This window comes from Stegodyphus dumicola, chromosome 11 (genome assembly GCF_044657685.1).
Source record: "Stegodyphus dumicola isolate Sdum_Otavi_A_Nest chromosome 11, ASM4465768v1".
Classification (NCBI taxonomy): Eukaryota; Metazoa; Arthropoda; class Arachnida; order Araneae; family Eresidae; genus Stegodyphus; species Stegodyphus dumicola.
The window spans coordinates 122,253,937-122,272,748 of NC_140778.1; the positions used below are offsets into that span (position 1 = coordinate 122,253,937).

The window sequence follows — 18,812 nt, forward strand, 5'->3', positions numbered from 1 at the left end:
TGATTCCAAGAGAATTAATTATAAAATGGTTTTTGTATTGTGTTAGTCCTATTTAAAATTGCTTAATAAATATACTTCAGTCCTTCTTTTTTTGTGCATTTTTATTCATTAAAATAAGATGATGATTTGATATTTAATTACAGTAAAAGAGAAAATACTTTTGGATAAAGCTGCTTGGTCAGAAGCTGCCAATTCGGATCCTGATGCTCTGAATATTGATGAGTTCTTGACTTTTCGCCATCCTGAACATAGTCATGTTTCTCTTCTCAACATGGTTAATGATATCATTGGTAGTTTAGGTAGTGTAATGATAAATATTTTAAATATATAAAATATTTTTTAATATTATTCCTGAAAATATGTAGCATTTATAATTTGGTTTCTTAATTCAAACTACATGCTGATAATTATAAAAATGCTATTTTTTGTGAATTACGTTGCAGTTTTCTAAAAAAATTACAGTGTTATTAATAATATACGTATAGGTTGATTTTAAATAATAACCAGGCAACAAAATAGGAAATCTGCTCATTTGTTTTAGTTTCTTTTGTGAGAAATTTGTTTCTAACTATTCATATAATTTATATTTATATATATTATGTATGTATGTAATTTTCTCAATTGCTTGTGAAGTTCTGTTTCATATAGTTCTATAAAACTGAAGAGATTTTGGTCTAAAAATTCAGTATGACTAATGTAAAATTTTAAAGTTAAATGTGAATAAGAATACCATTTTAATGGCTAAAATACATCATCAGACTGAGATTGCCTTGCAAAAAGGATCAGTGTCTGATATATCTACAGTTATAGTAAAAAAAATGGGAAATGTCCAGAATGTCTGAATTTCAGATTTTTTGTCAGTCATCTACAGGTCATGACTGTTAGCTAAGGGCCTTCTGTTGCTGTAGTTATTATCAATGAGTCATATAAAGGTATTAAAATAAAAGGGCTAGGGTGCAAACGGATCCAGTAATAATAATTGTGTATTTCAGTGTTACAGCTTGCAGTCCATTTTATCATAGCTTGCTGTATTTTGTGTACAGAATAATTATTTGTGCACTGTTTTTAAAGAGTTTTTGTTAGAATACTTATGTTATATGAATTATAGTGTAAATACGAGGGCTATCCAGAAAGTAGATTACGTTTTGGAATAAAAAAATAAACAAAGTATAGGAAACAAATTTTATTATATACAGATGAAAGCCACACTCAAATACTACTTTTCTACATAGTCACCATACAAATTAAGGCATTTATCGTAGCGATGTACGAGCTTGGAAATTCCTTCGTCGAAAAATTCGGCCGCCTGCGCCTTCAACCACTTCGTTACCTCTTCTTGCAGCTGTGCGTCGTCATCAAAACGCTGCATAGCCAGCCACTTCTTCATTGCTGGGAATAGGTGGAAGTCGCTCGGTGCCAGGTCGGGACTGTACGGCGGATGAGGAAACAACTCCCACTTAAAAGATTCAAGAACTTTACGAGTGACATTTGCCGTGTGGGGCCGGGCGTTGTCGTGAATCAACAAGATCTTAGAGCTCAACATTCCTCTGCGCTTGTTTTGAATTGCTCTTCTGAGTTTTTGGAGAGTTTGGCAATACCTTTGAGAGTTTATTGTAGTGCCTCTTTCCAGGAAGTCCACCAAAATACACCTTTTCTGTCCCAAAAAACATTCGCCATCATCTTCCTTGCCGACATTGTTTGCATGCATTTCTTGGGTTTTTGGGGAAAACTTGTGTGCCCCCACTGCATTGATTGCAATTTCGTTTCACAGTTCACATGTTTCGTCACCAGTAACGATGCGATCGAGTAAAGAGTCACCATCCTTATGGTAAGCGTCCAAAAAGTTCAACGCTGCAGCCATTCGCTGATTTTTGTGGTCCTCTGTCAAGATTTTTGGAATCCATCTTGCACAAAACTTGTGGTAACCAAGCTTTTCGCTGATGATTTCGTGCAACAAACTTCGCGAAATTTGTGGAAAACTCAAAGAAAGTTCCGTTATTGTGAAATTTCGATTTTCACGGACTTTAGCATCGACTTTTTCGAGAAGTTCGGCGGTCACTATGCTGGGTCTCCCACTTCGATCTTCGTCGTGAACATTGGTTCGGCCATTTTGAAATCTTATGACCCACTGACGCACTCCACCTTCAGTGATAATGTTGTCCCCATACACTTCACGAAGCTGCCAATAGATTTCTATCGGTTTACAGTTTTTTGCAGTCAGAAACCTTATTACTGAGCGCACCTCGCAGGATTTTCAATTAACGCAGACATTTCAAACCGTCACAGTATCTGAACGGAGCACAGCACGAACCTCTCACTAGCACGGCTAGATGCAGACTGAGCTGCGCAACGCTCTGACCCCAAGATGGCCGCGCTAGCCCTGCCCCTAGCGGACACAGACGGAAACGTAATCTACTTCCTGGATGGCCCTCGTATGTGTGTGTATGCCATTAGTTTTTGGTTAATATATACATAAGCAACTGTATTTAGAATTTGAAAATTAATTTTTCTAAATGTTAATTTTCATGAGAACTTCATTTTGTGCATCTGTTATCAGAGAGGGAGCAGGTAGCAGCTAATATCAAATATATACATAGATATCTTGGTAAGACTACATTTAATACTAGTAATAACTACACTTTGATTAAAGCAAGTTTAAAAAGATTCATTGCTCAACTTGAATTAATGTATGCAAAGTGAGCCAAAAGTCATTATACTTTTAAAAATTCATGAAGAATGAGTAAGTTGTTGTATGAGGATGCAGTCTGCAACAGAATTCATACCATGAATTCAGATTTTTCGTAGGCAACAAAGTAATTTTAATTCAAAATTTTGCTGGCAGATGGTGCTTGAATTTTCATCTTTCTCTTCATATGGCATTTAACAGATGCATCACTTAAATGCCATTTCCTGCCTCATTACACAGTTTCACACTATCAAACATTTAGTATGCTCTCACTATAGGAAATCATATTCTGTACTATGTGCTAATATAATTTACTAAATATGTTGAGCATGGGTCTGTAGAAGTAACTTTGAAGGACCCAGATGTTTATAATTTTGCTAGGAATAAGAGATCAGTTCCACCCAAACTTCGAAGTAGTCTCAAAATAAGAAATTTACAGATATTGAAATCCAGGAGTTGAGGAGGCAGAGTAGAATATAAGTGACTAATCTCTGTGTATGCTTGGAGATTTATCTTTTGCCTGTATTTGACAGTTATAAGTATAAAAATTTTTGTGAAATAAAATGCTGCACCTATTGTAAAGATGTCCACAACCCATTGTGAATCAGCAATCTTATCAATAAGGCAAATTCTTACCATGTACGAATATCACTTGATAATGGCAAATGTAGCTTATAAAGGCATGCAACAGATTATGTAAGATGCAGTGCAGTGCTGAACAATTTGGTGGATTAATTTTGTAGTATATTCCCTAGCATTAACTACAATCTGCTTGTACTGTTACTTGGTATGCATAGGATTCTGCGAATGATGGTTTGCTGCTGTAACTTCAAACAGTAATAATTCTCATTTTCTCAAAACATTGCTTGAGAATTGTTGATGTTATCATAGTTATTTATTGTTTTAGTATGTTTTTCCATTCCATACATACAGAACATAGCTAAAACAGCTGATTTTCTAGACAGGTAGAATTTCACAGCAGAGGTTTACCAACTAAACTCAATTCATAAAAACTGTGTAGTAAAGTCTGTAAACATAAATTAATACAAAAAGTGGTAGGCAGCAACTACCAAAACAACTTTTTCTGCATATTTAATGTTTTCTATGGAGCAGCACCATCAATCAGTATAATTCTTAACTAAAACTTTTTTTGCTGCTGGATGAAATGTGAATTCATGTCATAGCAAACTACATCCTCATACAAAACTTTTTAATTTTTTATAAATCTTTAAAGAATCTCACAAAATATGCTTTTTTGTATAATAGAAATGTTAAATAGAACTTAAGTAGAATTATTAGTTGAGTTCATATCTCTCATATAAAATGTAATTTTAACTATACAAACTTTGAATTAAAGGACATTCTAATAAAATCTGCAAGTTATCATTCTATATATCAGGGATAACCAAACTTCATGTCAATAAGTGTGTGTGTGTGTGTGTGTGTGATTATGGCAAAGCCTCGAGGGCTATCTGCCTAAGAGGAGGGATGCCTTCGTGGAGGACTTTCTAAGGGAAACTGGCTCGTATACACGTTACACATGGGGAAAACCACGAAAACGCCCATGCAGCCAGCCCGTTCGCGGGATTCGAACCTCGGACCGAACTACCAGTGTTCAGCGACTTTACCGCTCATGTCAATAAGAGCCACATGTTAAAATTTTAGGAAGTTTGAGAAGCGCAACTAAATTTTACAAAAGCCACAAGCCGACATTTATATCATTTTAAAAGCAGTGAAACAGGTTACATTTAATCACTTTGTAGAAAGAAGTGAAATAATTACTTTCTTATGGACAGTGAGTATTTTATATTCACAAGAGCAGCACTACTTGCCTGGAAAAGCTATACTGTGGCCATTCCTATTTTATATATGTACAAAAATTTATTAAAATAAGTGAAATAATGCTCTTAAAAGTAACTTATTTGATAGTTACAATAAATAAAAAACCTGAAGTTATGTTTTAATTTATGTTATTATTTTGTATAGATACTGATGGGGATGAAATGCTGTCAGAACAAGAGTTTGTAGAAATGCCTGATCCTGATGAAACCAACCAATCTTTAGCTGAATGGAAACAACAGAGAACCAGAGAGTTTAGAGATACTATAGACCTCAATCGTGATGGAAAAGTTACAAGAGAAGAATTACTGGTATTTTTTTTTTTTTTTTTATTTTATTTTTTAAACTCTGTATGTGGATATTTTGTTTGCTTGTAAAGTAGGAATAGTAGTTAAACTTATACAAATATGTCCTATTTAGACAGTATATATATAGCATTCTGTTAGTCCATTCATTAAAATCATATTTCTATAACAATGTAGGTTTAATTTGTTTCTTCAGTTTTATTAATTATCTGCATTAATATGCAGTACTTTCAGTTTATGGTGGATATCTTTTCTTATGCTTATTTAAAAAGTTAATATGCTTTTCTTATGTGTGTTACAATAGAGAATATGTTACACGGTAGAAATATCCAAGTTATAAAAAATAATCACCAAAATACCTTACAGTGGTGTTAAATTGCTTTCAATGGATCTTAATTTAGAATGTGAGCATACAGTTTCTTTTTTGATATTTATCTGCAGACAGGAGGAAATTGTTTTTGCATTTCATAATTTATTACAAATTAACAGAAATGTATCATATTAATAACATAAAAAATGTTTTTATTTCAGATGTATAATGATCCAGAAAATCCTGTGCATTCTAAAATGGAAGCTAAAAAACTCATTAAATTAGCTGACGTTAACAAAGATCAGCTTTTATCTCTGGAAGAAGTACTTGCAAAGAAAGATTCATTTTTAGGAAGCAAAATGGTAGATACAGCTCGTAGTTTCCATGATGAGTTCTAATCTGTGATATTTATTGTTGTTAAATGTGTGTGTATTATAAAATATAGAATAAAATATTTTATTTACCGTTAAATGTGTTTTATTTTTCTACTACTAGGAAAAAGTAATGAATTATCCCCCTCCCATTTTGTTTCCCTTTAAATTCAATATTGGATGTTAATGCACCAAGAAAAACTACAACAGCATAATGAAAATCAGTATATGTTTATTAGTTGAGTAAAATAGTTTCTAATGAACATTGTTTTTCTGGATACTTGAAGCACTCCTGTAAAATTCTTCATTAATGGATAAAAAATTTTTTGAAAGTAATCAATAAAGCAGTCATTGGTAATTTATAGGAAATTAAGAGGGAAAAAGTCCATAAATGTGATAATCAAGCAAACTTTAAATAACAGTTCTTATTGTACTTGGATGATATGGTAGTAAACTGATCTAAATTTAATGCTACTGTATGTGTATTAACATCCTAATGAAGAACATATATATAGAGCTATGTCTGTGCAGAACATAAATTGTTTACAAAGTTTTTAAAAATTTCGATACTGTGATAGAGACTTGTTTTACTGTAATCATCAATCTTCACAGAAGATAGTTCCAGGTCAACATTCCCTGCTTCATCTTTCATTTCTTCTTTGATAGTTGCATCAAATCTATCAATTTCTCTGCAAAGGCTCCTAAAAATTTTTTAGTATTAAATTTTTCATGACAGTCACATATTAACATATAATTTGGAAAGATATTTATTTGAATACTTTTGAACAGTAGATTCATATTTTCAGAAGTATCTATTAATAGCTTTTTTTTTTTTTTTTAATATATCAGCATTTTTACTCTTTTCTATATGCACAAAATATACTGTTTTTATAATACTTGTAACACATTTAGTATAAAACTGAAAACGTTTTTCTACTTTTTACTTTGAAAACTTTTTGGCTTTGTAGATGCTGAGACACTTATGAATATGAGTTACGATTTAATATTTACTAAAATCTTACAAATAGCTTAACCCTTTTAATTACCATATCTAAATAAATAAGTAGTTTTTAAATTATCTTGGGATAACATATTCCTATGAAAAGTCTAGAGCTAAATTTAATGTAATATATGATATGCTTCTTCAGAAATTTATTAGCTAGAATGTATATCTCTAATCATATATATATGCATAACATTTAGCTGCATTTGATACTCATGATTTTATTGTCGTATTTGATGCCTAAAACAAAACATATGTCACCAATTTTCATGCAACATTTGTAAAAATAACAACATATTAAAAAAATTTTTTTTGTACTAGGCTGTTAATGTTTTGCACAGAATTTGATATCAAATTTAACAGTGCTTATTTTTAGTAAGCAATCTCTGAAAAGTTAAATTTAAAGATACAAAATCATTTAAGTTAAAAGAAAATTTGTGGGAAAAAAGTTTATTTGCCAAAGAAACTATTAAAATATTCCACTTGGAGATGATATTTTGGAAACACTAATCAATTAATGCATACTGAAGATTAAATAATTTTAATTATTACAATTAAAAATTTCCAAAATACTGATGAACTTTATTATTGTCTATCAAATTATATCTTATCTAAATTAATTCAAGGCTGTTGTAATCAATTAGTTTGGATAATGGCTATAATGCTGTGTCACAGTTGCCAGGAGTACAGGGCATGTTAATTTTTAGAGACACAGTTAGATAAGGTTTAGTAAACCTCACTTTGTATGCTAGTTAGATTAAATAGAACTATATTTTTTGTAGCTGATGATTTTCTACAGTTTATAAAATAAATTCACGACTGGCACAATATTACTTGATGTGATTATAACTCTTGTCTCCATCTGAAAGGTCTCATAAACAAATTTATCATGCTAAGTTTTCCAGGAAACATCATTCATCACTACCTTAACCCCTTCGTGCTGGGTAGCGCAAACGCTCGCTTATCGCGGAGGCAGGCAGTGTCTTACGCGAGCGTCCGTCCAGGGCTGGGGGCTTTTTTGCTATTAAGCCTAAATCCATAAAATTTCCGAAGCATCAATGCATTGTTTAATAATGCTCTATAGAGTATTTAAATGGCGTATGCTTTATAGATATTTTTATATATACAGTCAAAAGTCGTTAATCCGGACTCGTCGGGACTTCGGCGATTCCGGATTATCAATTTTTCCGGATTATAGATCATCAGTTTAAATCTCGTAAGATGGCTTGCACAAATTCTAAAATTAAAAATATGAAACCGTAATTTATGAAATAAAGAACAATTATGATCTAAAGGTTATCAAAATTTACAAAAAAAGAAGCTTAATATTTATTTGTTTACTTTATTAAACATTTCTTTCAATGTAAGTTGTTTCGTTTTATGTGATAATACTTTCTCTTTAATTCTATAAACAGACATGATTTCTTGTTCAGTTACAAGTCCCGTAATTGCTGTGCCGAGAATACCGACTAACTTGTCAATCGAAATTTTTTCGTTTTCACTAACCTCTCTGTCACCTTCTTCATGTCTTTATCCATTTTTTGCAGCAATTCCACTTTTTGTTTGACAGACATCGAGACATACTTTCATTTTGTAAATCCTTTTGGGAGCTCCAGTATCGGAAATTGACATAATCGAAAGTTCAAGTTTACTTTTATAAAATTGCTCTCACAGTCTACAAAAAATAATAAGCCGCATCCAATTCGAAGATTAAGGAACAACGCAATCATCAACATTAACTGAAATAGATAATTATATAATTTTAGCTTGCACCGTCCGTTATACATTAAATGCGCATGCGAAAACGTATTCTGCATATGCGCGTGCGCGTAAAGGTCTTACACGCACGTGTAAACGCCTATGCGCATGTGTCAACGTGGCACATGCGCAGAAAGTTTTTAGCTTTGAGGTCCAGATTATAGATCATTCTGGATTATGGGTGTCCGAATTAACGACTTTTGACTGTACTTTAATTACCTTATTTCTTGTTTAAATGCATATTTTACACATTTTATTTTCATTACTCACCATTTTATGACTTTTAACATTATACATCTGAAAACTAAATATATTACTTAAGATTCTCTTTTCGTATGAAAAATTTGACAACAGGGATCTACACACAGTCCTACGTTACATTCCTTGCACTCGTAATAACGACATTGATGATGAGAACATTAATTAATTAAGGATTAATGATGATGAGGACATTTTGGACATCTGTATGCCGACGTACTCGGCATACAGATGTCCGAAATGTCCTCATCATCATTAGATTCGCCAGATACTTTATGATCAGAATATATCATAGTATCACTATCACTACTATCAGAATCTGTTTCAGAATCAATATCTGAAATATTTTGCATCATTTCTGCTATTTCATGCTCTGTTAAACATTTTCGACGCTTCGACATTGCAACGGTAAAAACAGAAAGAATTCACGTCTAACAAGATCTAATTTTTTCTAAAAACTGAACTGCAAACTGAAATACCCAACACTTTAGCGAAAATAAAACTTCTCTACTTACAATAAATAACTACCACATGCGAATTTAAAGAGATGTCATAAATCATGCCATTTGGAAACATTTATTTCCCCTTTTGTTTATATAATCAAAAATACGTGTATGTGAGTCATGCTTCTCTCATTTCGAGTAGAAGGTCTAATGTACATGTATCTGAAACCATATGGACATACAGTGCCATCTTGTGGCAGAAATTATAGTTTTTAAAACATTCCAGGACACTGGCACGAATACATGACAGTTGGGACTGAACGGGAAAACGCTCTGGCACGCCTGCGTGTCGGCTGGGAAGTGAGTGTGTTCGTTACTGGCACGTAGACGCAACAGTCGGCGAGAAGGGGTTAAAGATATGACATAGCTTGTCATTCATGTCAACAACATATATTCATCATGCCATCCCATTTTAGCTAGCATTCCACAAGTCACTTCTTGGTCCTTTATTCAATCTTTGCATGGAGGACATATTCCCCACAAAATACAACTAAACACAGATGACGTTACAATTCTTCCTGAAAATGAATCTCTTAGCTCGGTTAAATAAGCACTCCAAACCCACATTCATGCACTGGAGTCCCAACTTCAAGCATGGAAAATTAAAATCAACATAGAGAATTCGGATGTCGTTTTATTCACCAAACAAAGACTGATGATGACCATCAAATTATTATGTACTATACTTCCCTGGACGAAGCAAGTCCAATATCTAGGTGTTATGGCATATTATCTATCCTCTTATACAGAAGTCTCAAAATTCACATATTTTGTTTAAGTACTTGTCTATGGTTATATGCTTGTTCACAAACTAAGAGAATTTAAGTATTTCAACTCTACTATATTAGACATGCCATGCACTGCAGTTAGTTTTTTAGGAATAGAGCTCGTTCAACTCTACTATACTAGGCACACCATGCACTGCAGGTAGCTTATTAGAAACAAAGCTTTTCATCATGAATATGATATTAAAACCATCAGAGTTTTCATGTATGTCTTATAAAGAAATTTCATATGAAGATTCATAACATGTAAAATAGCACAATATGTATTTTAACATGACTACAATGACAAGCACTTCAGAAGAAAACTTCTCATAATATTATGATTACTCACTTAGCCTTTTTCACTGCATTGCATTTATTTTCTCTTTACCCTATCTATTTGATCTCCTTTCTAAATTATGTAGTTCTAAACTGAATCTCTAAATTTTAACCAACCAATCTTCGCCAAATATTTCACCTCCTCTTGTGCTTTCCTTCTCCAGACTATCAGTGCAGCAGCGACAGTCACCTGACTGAACATCAACTAACAAAATTCATTCATCTTATTGCTCTGACTTGCCACAGACAAGTTACTGCTCAACATCTGAGGTACTGCTATCATTTTTTGACCTCCAGTCTCCGATCTTGCTGTATTAGCTTTGTTATATCTAAAAACTCTTTACATGCTTGACTAACCACTGTTAGAAAATCTTCAATATCAGTTACTCTGGTATTACAACAGTACGAGAACCCACTTTGCAAAATGCAGTAGCCTGAAACATTTTTATGAAGTGGGATAGATTCCTTTCAGACAGATTGTTGAAACATGAGAGCTGAATCTGGGAAAAAAGTACTTGATTAGATAGGGTTATATGATTTAAGTAAATCACATAAGGGAGAACAAACTAGTAGAATTTTGCAGTTGTAGAGCAATATGCTAATAGTTGTTCAAGGTGTAAAATATGCCAACTAGTCATGCATACATTCTCATTAAGATTATATTATCTGGTGCAGATTTTCAGCCTAGTAAAGAACACTTTGTATATACAGTATTTCAGATGAAAATTCATAACATTTTGAATAAAGAGCAGTTCCCGAACAAAATCTAATAACTTGACACTAACTGGTCTGAGTAAGTAACTTTCCTGATAACGTTACTTTATTTGTTTATGCTTGTAAATAGTTTTGTAGCATGTTGAGAAATACCGAAAATATTCAACATATCTAAAAAAAGAAATAATAAATTTAAAAAAAAAAAAAAAAAGTTTTCAGATTTTACATTATGCATAGAGGGGCTTTCTTTAACATTTTGTGGTTACCTTTATTTATTAAATATCATGTTCTTCGCACTTAAACCATAAATTTCAATTCAAGAGGCAATATCACAAAATAATTTAAAAAGGGCATATCTTTAGAATTTGAAATACACAGTCTCGTGCGTGATATTTTTTCTCTTCTTTTTTTTTTTTTTTCCTGTACAGTGTTGTCATTGCTCGCTTTGAAATCATTGAGTTTTTTTAACCAAAATTTTGTTAAAGTTTTACAAAATGTGAAATAGATAATAAAACAAATTCCAAATTAGGTTACCAGATGCCCATAGTCAGGTGCAGGATTATATTATTCAAAATTTGATGGCTCTAGGTACCGTTGTTTTATCACAATGTGAGAAACATTTATACATTTATGCAGATTCTTCATTATTTAACTTCTTTAAATATAACACACGGCGATAATATTTGGTGGCAACAATTTGAAAAGTGATAGCCTTTTAAGTTTTCAATGCAAAATGTCAAAACGAAATTAATAGCCCTTCTGGGCTACAAAAATCTGTTTCCTGTTGCTACTAATAATCTAATAAGTAGATTAGTGTCACACATTAATAGCGCTGATTTAAAAATCAAAATATTAGCTATCAAAATATTATACATATTTTCATAATTTACTTACGAAATAGTTGGAACCATAAAAGGATCGAAAGAATCAGCCTTGTTGATATCAATTGGTACACAAACACGACCTGTTTTTGGATGAACACAAAAGGGAGCTTTTAGAAGATGGTTCAAACCTTTAGTTACGTTGATGTCCAAACGTGGGTAACATAACTGAAACATCACTTCTGTGATAAAATGCTTGTTTCTGTTTTTGAGTCCTTTCTAGAAAAAAAAGGTTACAAGTTTGAATAAATACAGAATTTTAGAAGTGAAAAATACAATTTTGGAAAAACATTCTGGAATGGAAAGCATTTTAAAAATTTGCATTAACTTATTTAGAAAAAAAGTTAAGTCCTGAGTTCTATTAAAAAACTATTTTATTACTTAAACAGAACAGTTACTAATATAAAGAAAAATATAGTTTTTCTTTCTTTTATCTCTTTAGTAGGTACATTATACTACAGTATATAAATAAATTAATAACTACCTGTCGAAGTGCAATTTCTTCTATTTGTTTAACTTGAGCCCATTTCTGGGCACTTGTTACACAATCTGCAAGTGAGGATTTCATCAGATCTTTTCCATTTATCTTACGTTAAAGAAAGTTAATTATACAGATAATTGCTTGTTTATTTTTCATCTTCATATCTTATTTGCCTGAGAGGAAGTTTAGCTAAAATTCTCGATTTGTGTTCAGTTCTATTGACAGTCTCTGGGTTTTTCTGTAGTGGTGAATATATAATAAACCAATTTGAAACAAAAGATTTAACTATTTAAGTCAACAGTTTATGAAAAGCATTAAGTCTGATGAAAGAGGGCCCGGTGTTTTTTATAGAAGTTAGAATCGGATATCTCGATACAACAGAAAAATTATCTTATCTGAGAGCCTAAAATAATTTTCATTCAGAGGGGAAAAAAAAAAAAAAAAAAAATTTCTGTAACTATGATATTTACACTACTCTGAAACTTTTTTCACCTATCCATTTTTGTGCCTAGCAAAATGTAATAAAACTTCAACCATGGGATTTTACATCATCTGTCTTCCATGCAGTGCAACTTCTTGATGCCCGCAAATGCTCACCTTCTTGGTGCTAAAGCTATGAGCAACTTTGAGTTTTGAACTATTAGTGAAAATATAAAATATGATAATCTGTGTGTGTGAAATAAACAAGAAGGCCATCAAAAGACAAGTAACTCTCAGAAAACGAAGCACTGTCACTGCTTGAATTTAACTGTATACAGCAGGGGGGGGGGAATGCTATCTGGTTGATCATGCACATAATTATTTTAATTACAAATATTATATAGCTCATTAGTTAAGAAGAAATATCTGCAACAACTTTTCCTATATGCTTGTTTTCTTTGTTTAAATGTTTAAGACAACATATAAAAATAAGTGAAAATTTACAAGAAATACATAGATTAGTTATGCTTTATACATATATATATATAATGGAACTCTAGAGAGCACACACTAATTACATGTCAAACACTTAACGCTAATGTAATTTTAATACAAGCTTTATTTTTTAGCAATAATAAAAAACTAAATTTCTTAAAAACAATAAAATTTATAAAAAATTAATAAATTTGGCTAAAAATTATACATAAAAAAGATACAAATTTTCATTAGTTAATAAATTTTGATAAGTAAAATACCAAATATTTATTCCATTATAAAAATATAAAAGGATATTTTGATCTAAACACATGGCAATAATTTTATCACAGTTTTCTGAGTTGCTGAGAAAATCTTGTTTATCCAACACTAAGTCTTCAAAATATTTTGATACAATTGATTTTGCCAATCTGAGAACAGAATGAATGCATTTTTATCAACACATTATTTTATCATATTTTAAAAAAGAAATATATGAACTTAAATAATGAAAATGGTTTAAAAATATGTATGCAAAATTCTAAAAATTCTGTTAAGAAATCTCTGAGATTTAAATAAATAAATATACTTACTTTAAACTAGGGTGTAAAATATCTGGCAGATAAACCTTTTTTGATTGATACTCTCCACCCTTAAAAAAGGAAATACTTTCACTGCAAAGAATTGACACAATTCAAATAAAAACATTACAGAATTAACCAAGAAAAGAATTAGAATCAAAGGCAGGTAAATTATTAAAGTCTATTTTCATCAACACTGTTAGGAATGATTCTTTTTTACATGAAAACATATCTTTAAATTGTCACTTGGATATTTAAAAAAAATCCACCTTATATCATTTTTGCAAATCATAGAACACCTTGACTGTTAATCCATACAACTGAATGTTTTCTATCCATGTTCAAGAAGAAAAACTCCACTTACTATGTCATTTTGAGCTTTAACTTTTATTCCTTTTCACTAAATCATTTAAATCCTTATCAGACTGGGAAAGGGGACATTCCCACAATACTCCTCTGAATGATACATTTCCAAGAATTCTCTTCAAGCAGGTAGGTTATAGTCTTCATTCAGACTTCTCAAGTTGAATTCAAAATAAATTGTTTATCACTTGCATTATCAGAAGAGAGTTGACATGCATTTTGTGCCTTATTTCTGTTCGCCTTAACTATCTGCAGTATTTTGGAATAAAAAATTGCACTTCAGGTTCTATTTTCAAACTGGTTCTGGGAAACTGTGTTTCAAGGAAATGTTACCTATTACATTCTCCATCTTCTAATGTGATATTTTTAATTTCTAAAATTTCTTCCCGCTTCTACTGAAATGAAAGTACTTATAAGAATTAAAATGGCTAATTTATTATCTAAAGTTAGAAATTACAATGATTTAGAATTTTCAGGGTTCGTACACATTTCCTTACATGAAAATTAAGGACTTTTAAGGACCATCAAAGAAAAAATTAAGGACCTATAAGCAAACAAAAAAATGAATAGAATAAAGCAATTATCCATACAACCGACTTCATGCTTGTAATTTCACTTTAAAAAACTAACAGAAGTGTGTATTATGCACTATTATTAAATTCAATTTAATACTTACCATAAAACAATTTTGAAAATTAAACTAACTCCCTACAAGTTATGAAGTAGATAACATTAAATTAGGGACATAATTTCTTGAAAAACATGTATAAGTGTATTTTACACTAATAACAGTCACTATTTTAGAGATTTACATGATTATTATTTAACTTATTTGATATTTATTTAAACACAGTCAACTACTATTATAATCACAATGTAAGAATATTTTGCAGATTAAAATAACTGATTTGTAAACATACAACTTATTTCCTTGGTTTTTTTGAAAGATACTAGAATAATAAACTGTACAATAAAAGATACAAAACATTTGTGCTTTTTTTAAACCTGAAATCTTTTCAGCTATTTTAACAAAATTTATTTATATCTATTTCCTTTTCTTTAACTAATCTTCTAAGTTCATTTGCTTTGATAAACAAATCAATGTTCCTGCTGGTCTCAGCTTCATCTGCTAAAGCATCTACTTCTTCATTAACATCTTTAATGTCCCTTTGAAGAAATTTGTTCTTCTGCTTCATATAATCAATTTCTTCCTCAATAATATTTCTTTTCCTCTTTGAATTTTCAGATTTAGTTCAAGATTTTTGTTCTTCTAAATACTGAACTTCTAAATAACGAACTCCACTTCTTGCAGAAGCTGCTGCTGATCTTATTTCTTTATTAATTTCGATATTAAGAATACCTCCAGAAAACTTTATGTAATCAAATACTGTGTGTTGAAAAATGTATGATGAGTCACTTAAATTTTCAATTTCAATTGCTTTATTTACAGAGAAGGCCCTTTCCACAGAAGCCTGTTCATGTGACAAGATAAGATTACTTGTCACAGTGAATACTTGAATAGTGAAAATATACATTTTTTACTATATATATATATATATAATTGATTTCCTAAGCAATATTGATTATATTATCTCCTAAGTTTAATTAAAGTAGAATTATTTTAAAAGAGTGAATCCATACTGGTAAGTTATATTTTGAAAGATGTATATATATATATATATATATATACAGTACAAAGTTCAAGATCTGGAATGATCTAAAATCCAGGCCTCAAAGCCACCACCAACCAATTTTTTAGGGCTTTTTTGAAGGGAAGGGGTATGCTTTACGCACGCGCATTAGATTTTTTTCCTCATCATAAAAAAACATGTCGGAAATCCCAATTCTTAATCTCAGTTTGGCGCTAAATAAAATATCTCATTATTGAAGAAATAATTATTTTAGTATAAATTTGTGTGATTAGTAACTTGAATCCATAGCTGCGTATCTGCTTGGCATAATCTCAAACCGAAACATTTGTTAATTTTACACCAACTAATATTTTATATCCTTGATGCCAAAATCGCGAATCATTATTTATTGTATTTTGCTTTCATCACCGCATATCAACGGATGACAACTTGAGTGATGAATCATGCAGTGACGCCAAATAACAGAGTATTATCCGATTACAGATTTAAGTTTAATGCGCTAAAATGTTGACAAGGGGAGATTTAGCAGAAATTTATTTCCTTATGCTAAAAATAGATTTTGTTAATGATACTCATATGACAAACAATTATATTTAGTGCTATTTGAATTAAGAATAATTGATTTGTTATTCACATAAAGCCAGAACCAGCGACCGCACGGCCGCACCAGGCGGCAGAATTTAGCGAAGTTAAACAGAAGTTTTTCATTGCGATGACAATGCCCAATCATCAATCAATTAACGGAGGGCGAAATCTGTAGTATGGTTCTAAATCCAGAAAATACAGCTACTGATAGTGAAGAAAGTAACAAAGAGGTTACTGAACGAGAAAAATTTTTTATTGACAAGTTATTCGGAATTCTCGACACAGCAATTACAGGACTTGAACAATGGAACTTAATAGCTGAACAAGAAATTATATGTCTATAGTATTAGTCTAAAGTATTAGCAGAGAAAACAAATCAAACAACTCACACTGAAAGAAATGTTTAATAAAGTAAACATATAAATATTAAGCTCTTTTCTTTTGTAAATTTTGATACCCTTTAAATCATAAATGCTTCATTATTTCATAAATCACGATTTCATATTTTCAATTTTCTAATTTCTACGTGCCATCTTAGTAGATTTAAAATGATCTAATATCCGGAAAAATCTCAAATCTGGGATCGCCGAAGTCCCGACGAGTCCAGACCTCGGACTTTGTACTGTATAAATATATATATATATATATATATATATAAAATACAGAATGTATATTTTCAGTTAAACTTCTATCTAATAACTTTAGTAATTCATGAAAGTTAATTCTGCGTTTAGTTAATTCAGGAAAATTAGTTTCAATTAGTTGTTTTCAGCTTTAAAAATATTAAAAAATTTTTAATTATTTAATTTCAACTAATAATTGTATTGCCATTAGCAAAAATTATGCATTACTATCAACAACATAGGTTTAAACCAAATACTTAATTGTCTATTGAAGCTTCAAAACATATTTTCGAACTTCACATTTTCTCGGCTAGCGTTACCGAATTTGCCCTTGGCGACCTAAAATCGAAATGGAGCCAACAGATTTCCCGCGAAATCGATAACAGACCCTCTGCAGAAATAAACTCATAATCCCGATATCCCATACATATTAATATGTGCAAAAGAGAATAAACTTCATAGAAGGTGATAAAAAATTAATTTATGGCTTAATTGAAACAAACACAGAAATTAAGCTAAGCAAAACCGTGTAAAAACAAATTGAAATGATAAAACGAAACTTAATTTTCATGTGAATTTTCAGCGCTGACTCTCCCATTCTAGAAATTTCAATTTGTTTCAGACAAAGACCACATTTAAGAATTGCCATCCATCAATATCCAGTCTTTGTAGTCAGCTTGATGAAGCTACAGTTTATTGAAAATGCACTTTCCAGGCATCTCGTTCCTATTGGGGTTGGAAGGGTTGTGGCCTTCCAGGTTGGGATTGCTCTAATTTTGGCAAATATTTTCAGAATCCCCTTTTTTTTTCTTGAGCACCTTCATCATCACTTTCGCCTCTTAAACAACTTCATGCTTTTGTCACAATCTGCCTAAATTTATGGATAACACCTGTTTCGAAAGATTGGGTGAATAGCCAATCAGACACCGATACTTTCATTTGGGTAGCTAATATATTTTTTTTTTTTTTTTTTTTTTTATCATTTGCAATGCAAATCCGCCAACAGATTGGTTAAGAGCCGTGTAATTTTAATTCCATATTCATGAGAAATCGTAATTCACACTTAGAATGGCAATCATTAGAAATGATAAGAAATGTCAAATGAGCAAAATTAAGGACAGTTTATTCATTTTTGAAAAAATTAAGGACTTTTTAAGGACTTTTAAGGACCGTACGAACCCTGATTTTGGAATAACTGCTTAATAAAAGTGTGATAATGATTTTTAAACAAAAATACAAGAAAATTTGTAAGCACTTGTTTATTAACAAACCCTGTTAATACACAGCCAGTAATACCATCCAGACTCAACTTTTCTGCAAGCATTCCAATAACTCTAAAAAGCTCTTTTGAATTTCTCTGGAAAGATGCAGTTTTTTTTTTCTTTTTTTCCTCATTTGATGATGCTATTAATTTTGTCTCTGTCTCTAGACCAAGGAAGGGTGGGAATGACTTATTTTGTTATTTCATTGAAATATTCGAACTAATTAGAGCAAGTGCAGATCTGCTTTGTGTAATCTTCTGGCAATTCTTTTCCTTCTTAGAAAATTACATTTGTATTAATTTTTATTGAATTTTGGATCAAGTGGTTACTGGATTTGTGGAGAAATGAAGCAGAAGCAAAGTTTTATTTCCAAGCACGTGGTATTTTGCCAAGCAATTGCACATATTCCTATTTTCATACAATAAAACTGTGCATAATGAAAGAGACAGGATGTTAACTAAAGTGCTAAAATAAGAACTTTTTTATATAGAAAAGGAAAGTTTATTTAGTAAGTTCAAATTGTTGCAACATAAGCACTGACATCATGAGATTTTTACTCATGTATGGTTGTGAAGAAGCAGTGAGAAGGTTATGGACAGAGCTTGCAGTGAAGGAGCTAAATGTGAGAGAGAGAGAGATC

At 31.2% G+C, this 18,812-nt stretch overlaps 2 protein-coding genes across 2 annotated transcripts in view; one reads left to right on the plus strand and one right to left on the minus strand.

The window, feature by feature from the left end:
* The window catches only part of LOC118188143 (45 kDa calcium-binding protein-like), a 33,701-nt gene extending 28,090 nt beyond the window's left edge, over positions 1–5,611 (plus strand). Inside the window, exons 4-6 of the mRNA XM_035358497.2 lie at positions 144–299; positions 4,673–4,836; positions 5,362–5,611. Coding sequence (XP_035214388.1) covers positions 144–299; positions 4,673–4,836; positions 5,362–5,538 — 497 coding nt within the window. The 3' untranslated portion in view covers positions 5,539–5,611. The remainder of the gene's footprint in view (positions 1–143; positions 300–4,672; positions 4,837–5,361) is intronic.
* Positions 5,612–5,726: 115 nt separating this feature from the next.
* Positions 5,727–18,812, minus strand: part of Prim1 (DNA primase small subunit) — a 38,966-nt gene continuing 25,880 nt past the window's right edge. Inside the window, exons 5-9 of the mRNA XM_085827183.1 lie at positions 13,700–13,758; positions 13,423–13,537; positions 12,216–12,311; positions 11,745–11,950; positions 5,727–6,212 (exon numbers count right to left, since the gene is read on the minus strand). Coding sequence (XP_085683309.1) covers positions 6,029–6,212; positions 11,745–11,950; positions 12,216–12,311; positions 13,423–13,537; positions 13,700–13,758 — 660 coding nt within the window. The 3' untranslated portion in view covers positions 5,727–6,028. The remainder of the gene's footprint in view (positions 6,213–11,744; positions 11,951–12,215; positions 12,312–13,422; positions 13,538–13,699; positions 13,759–18,812) is intronic.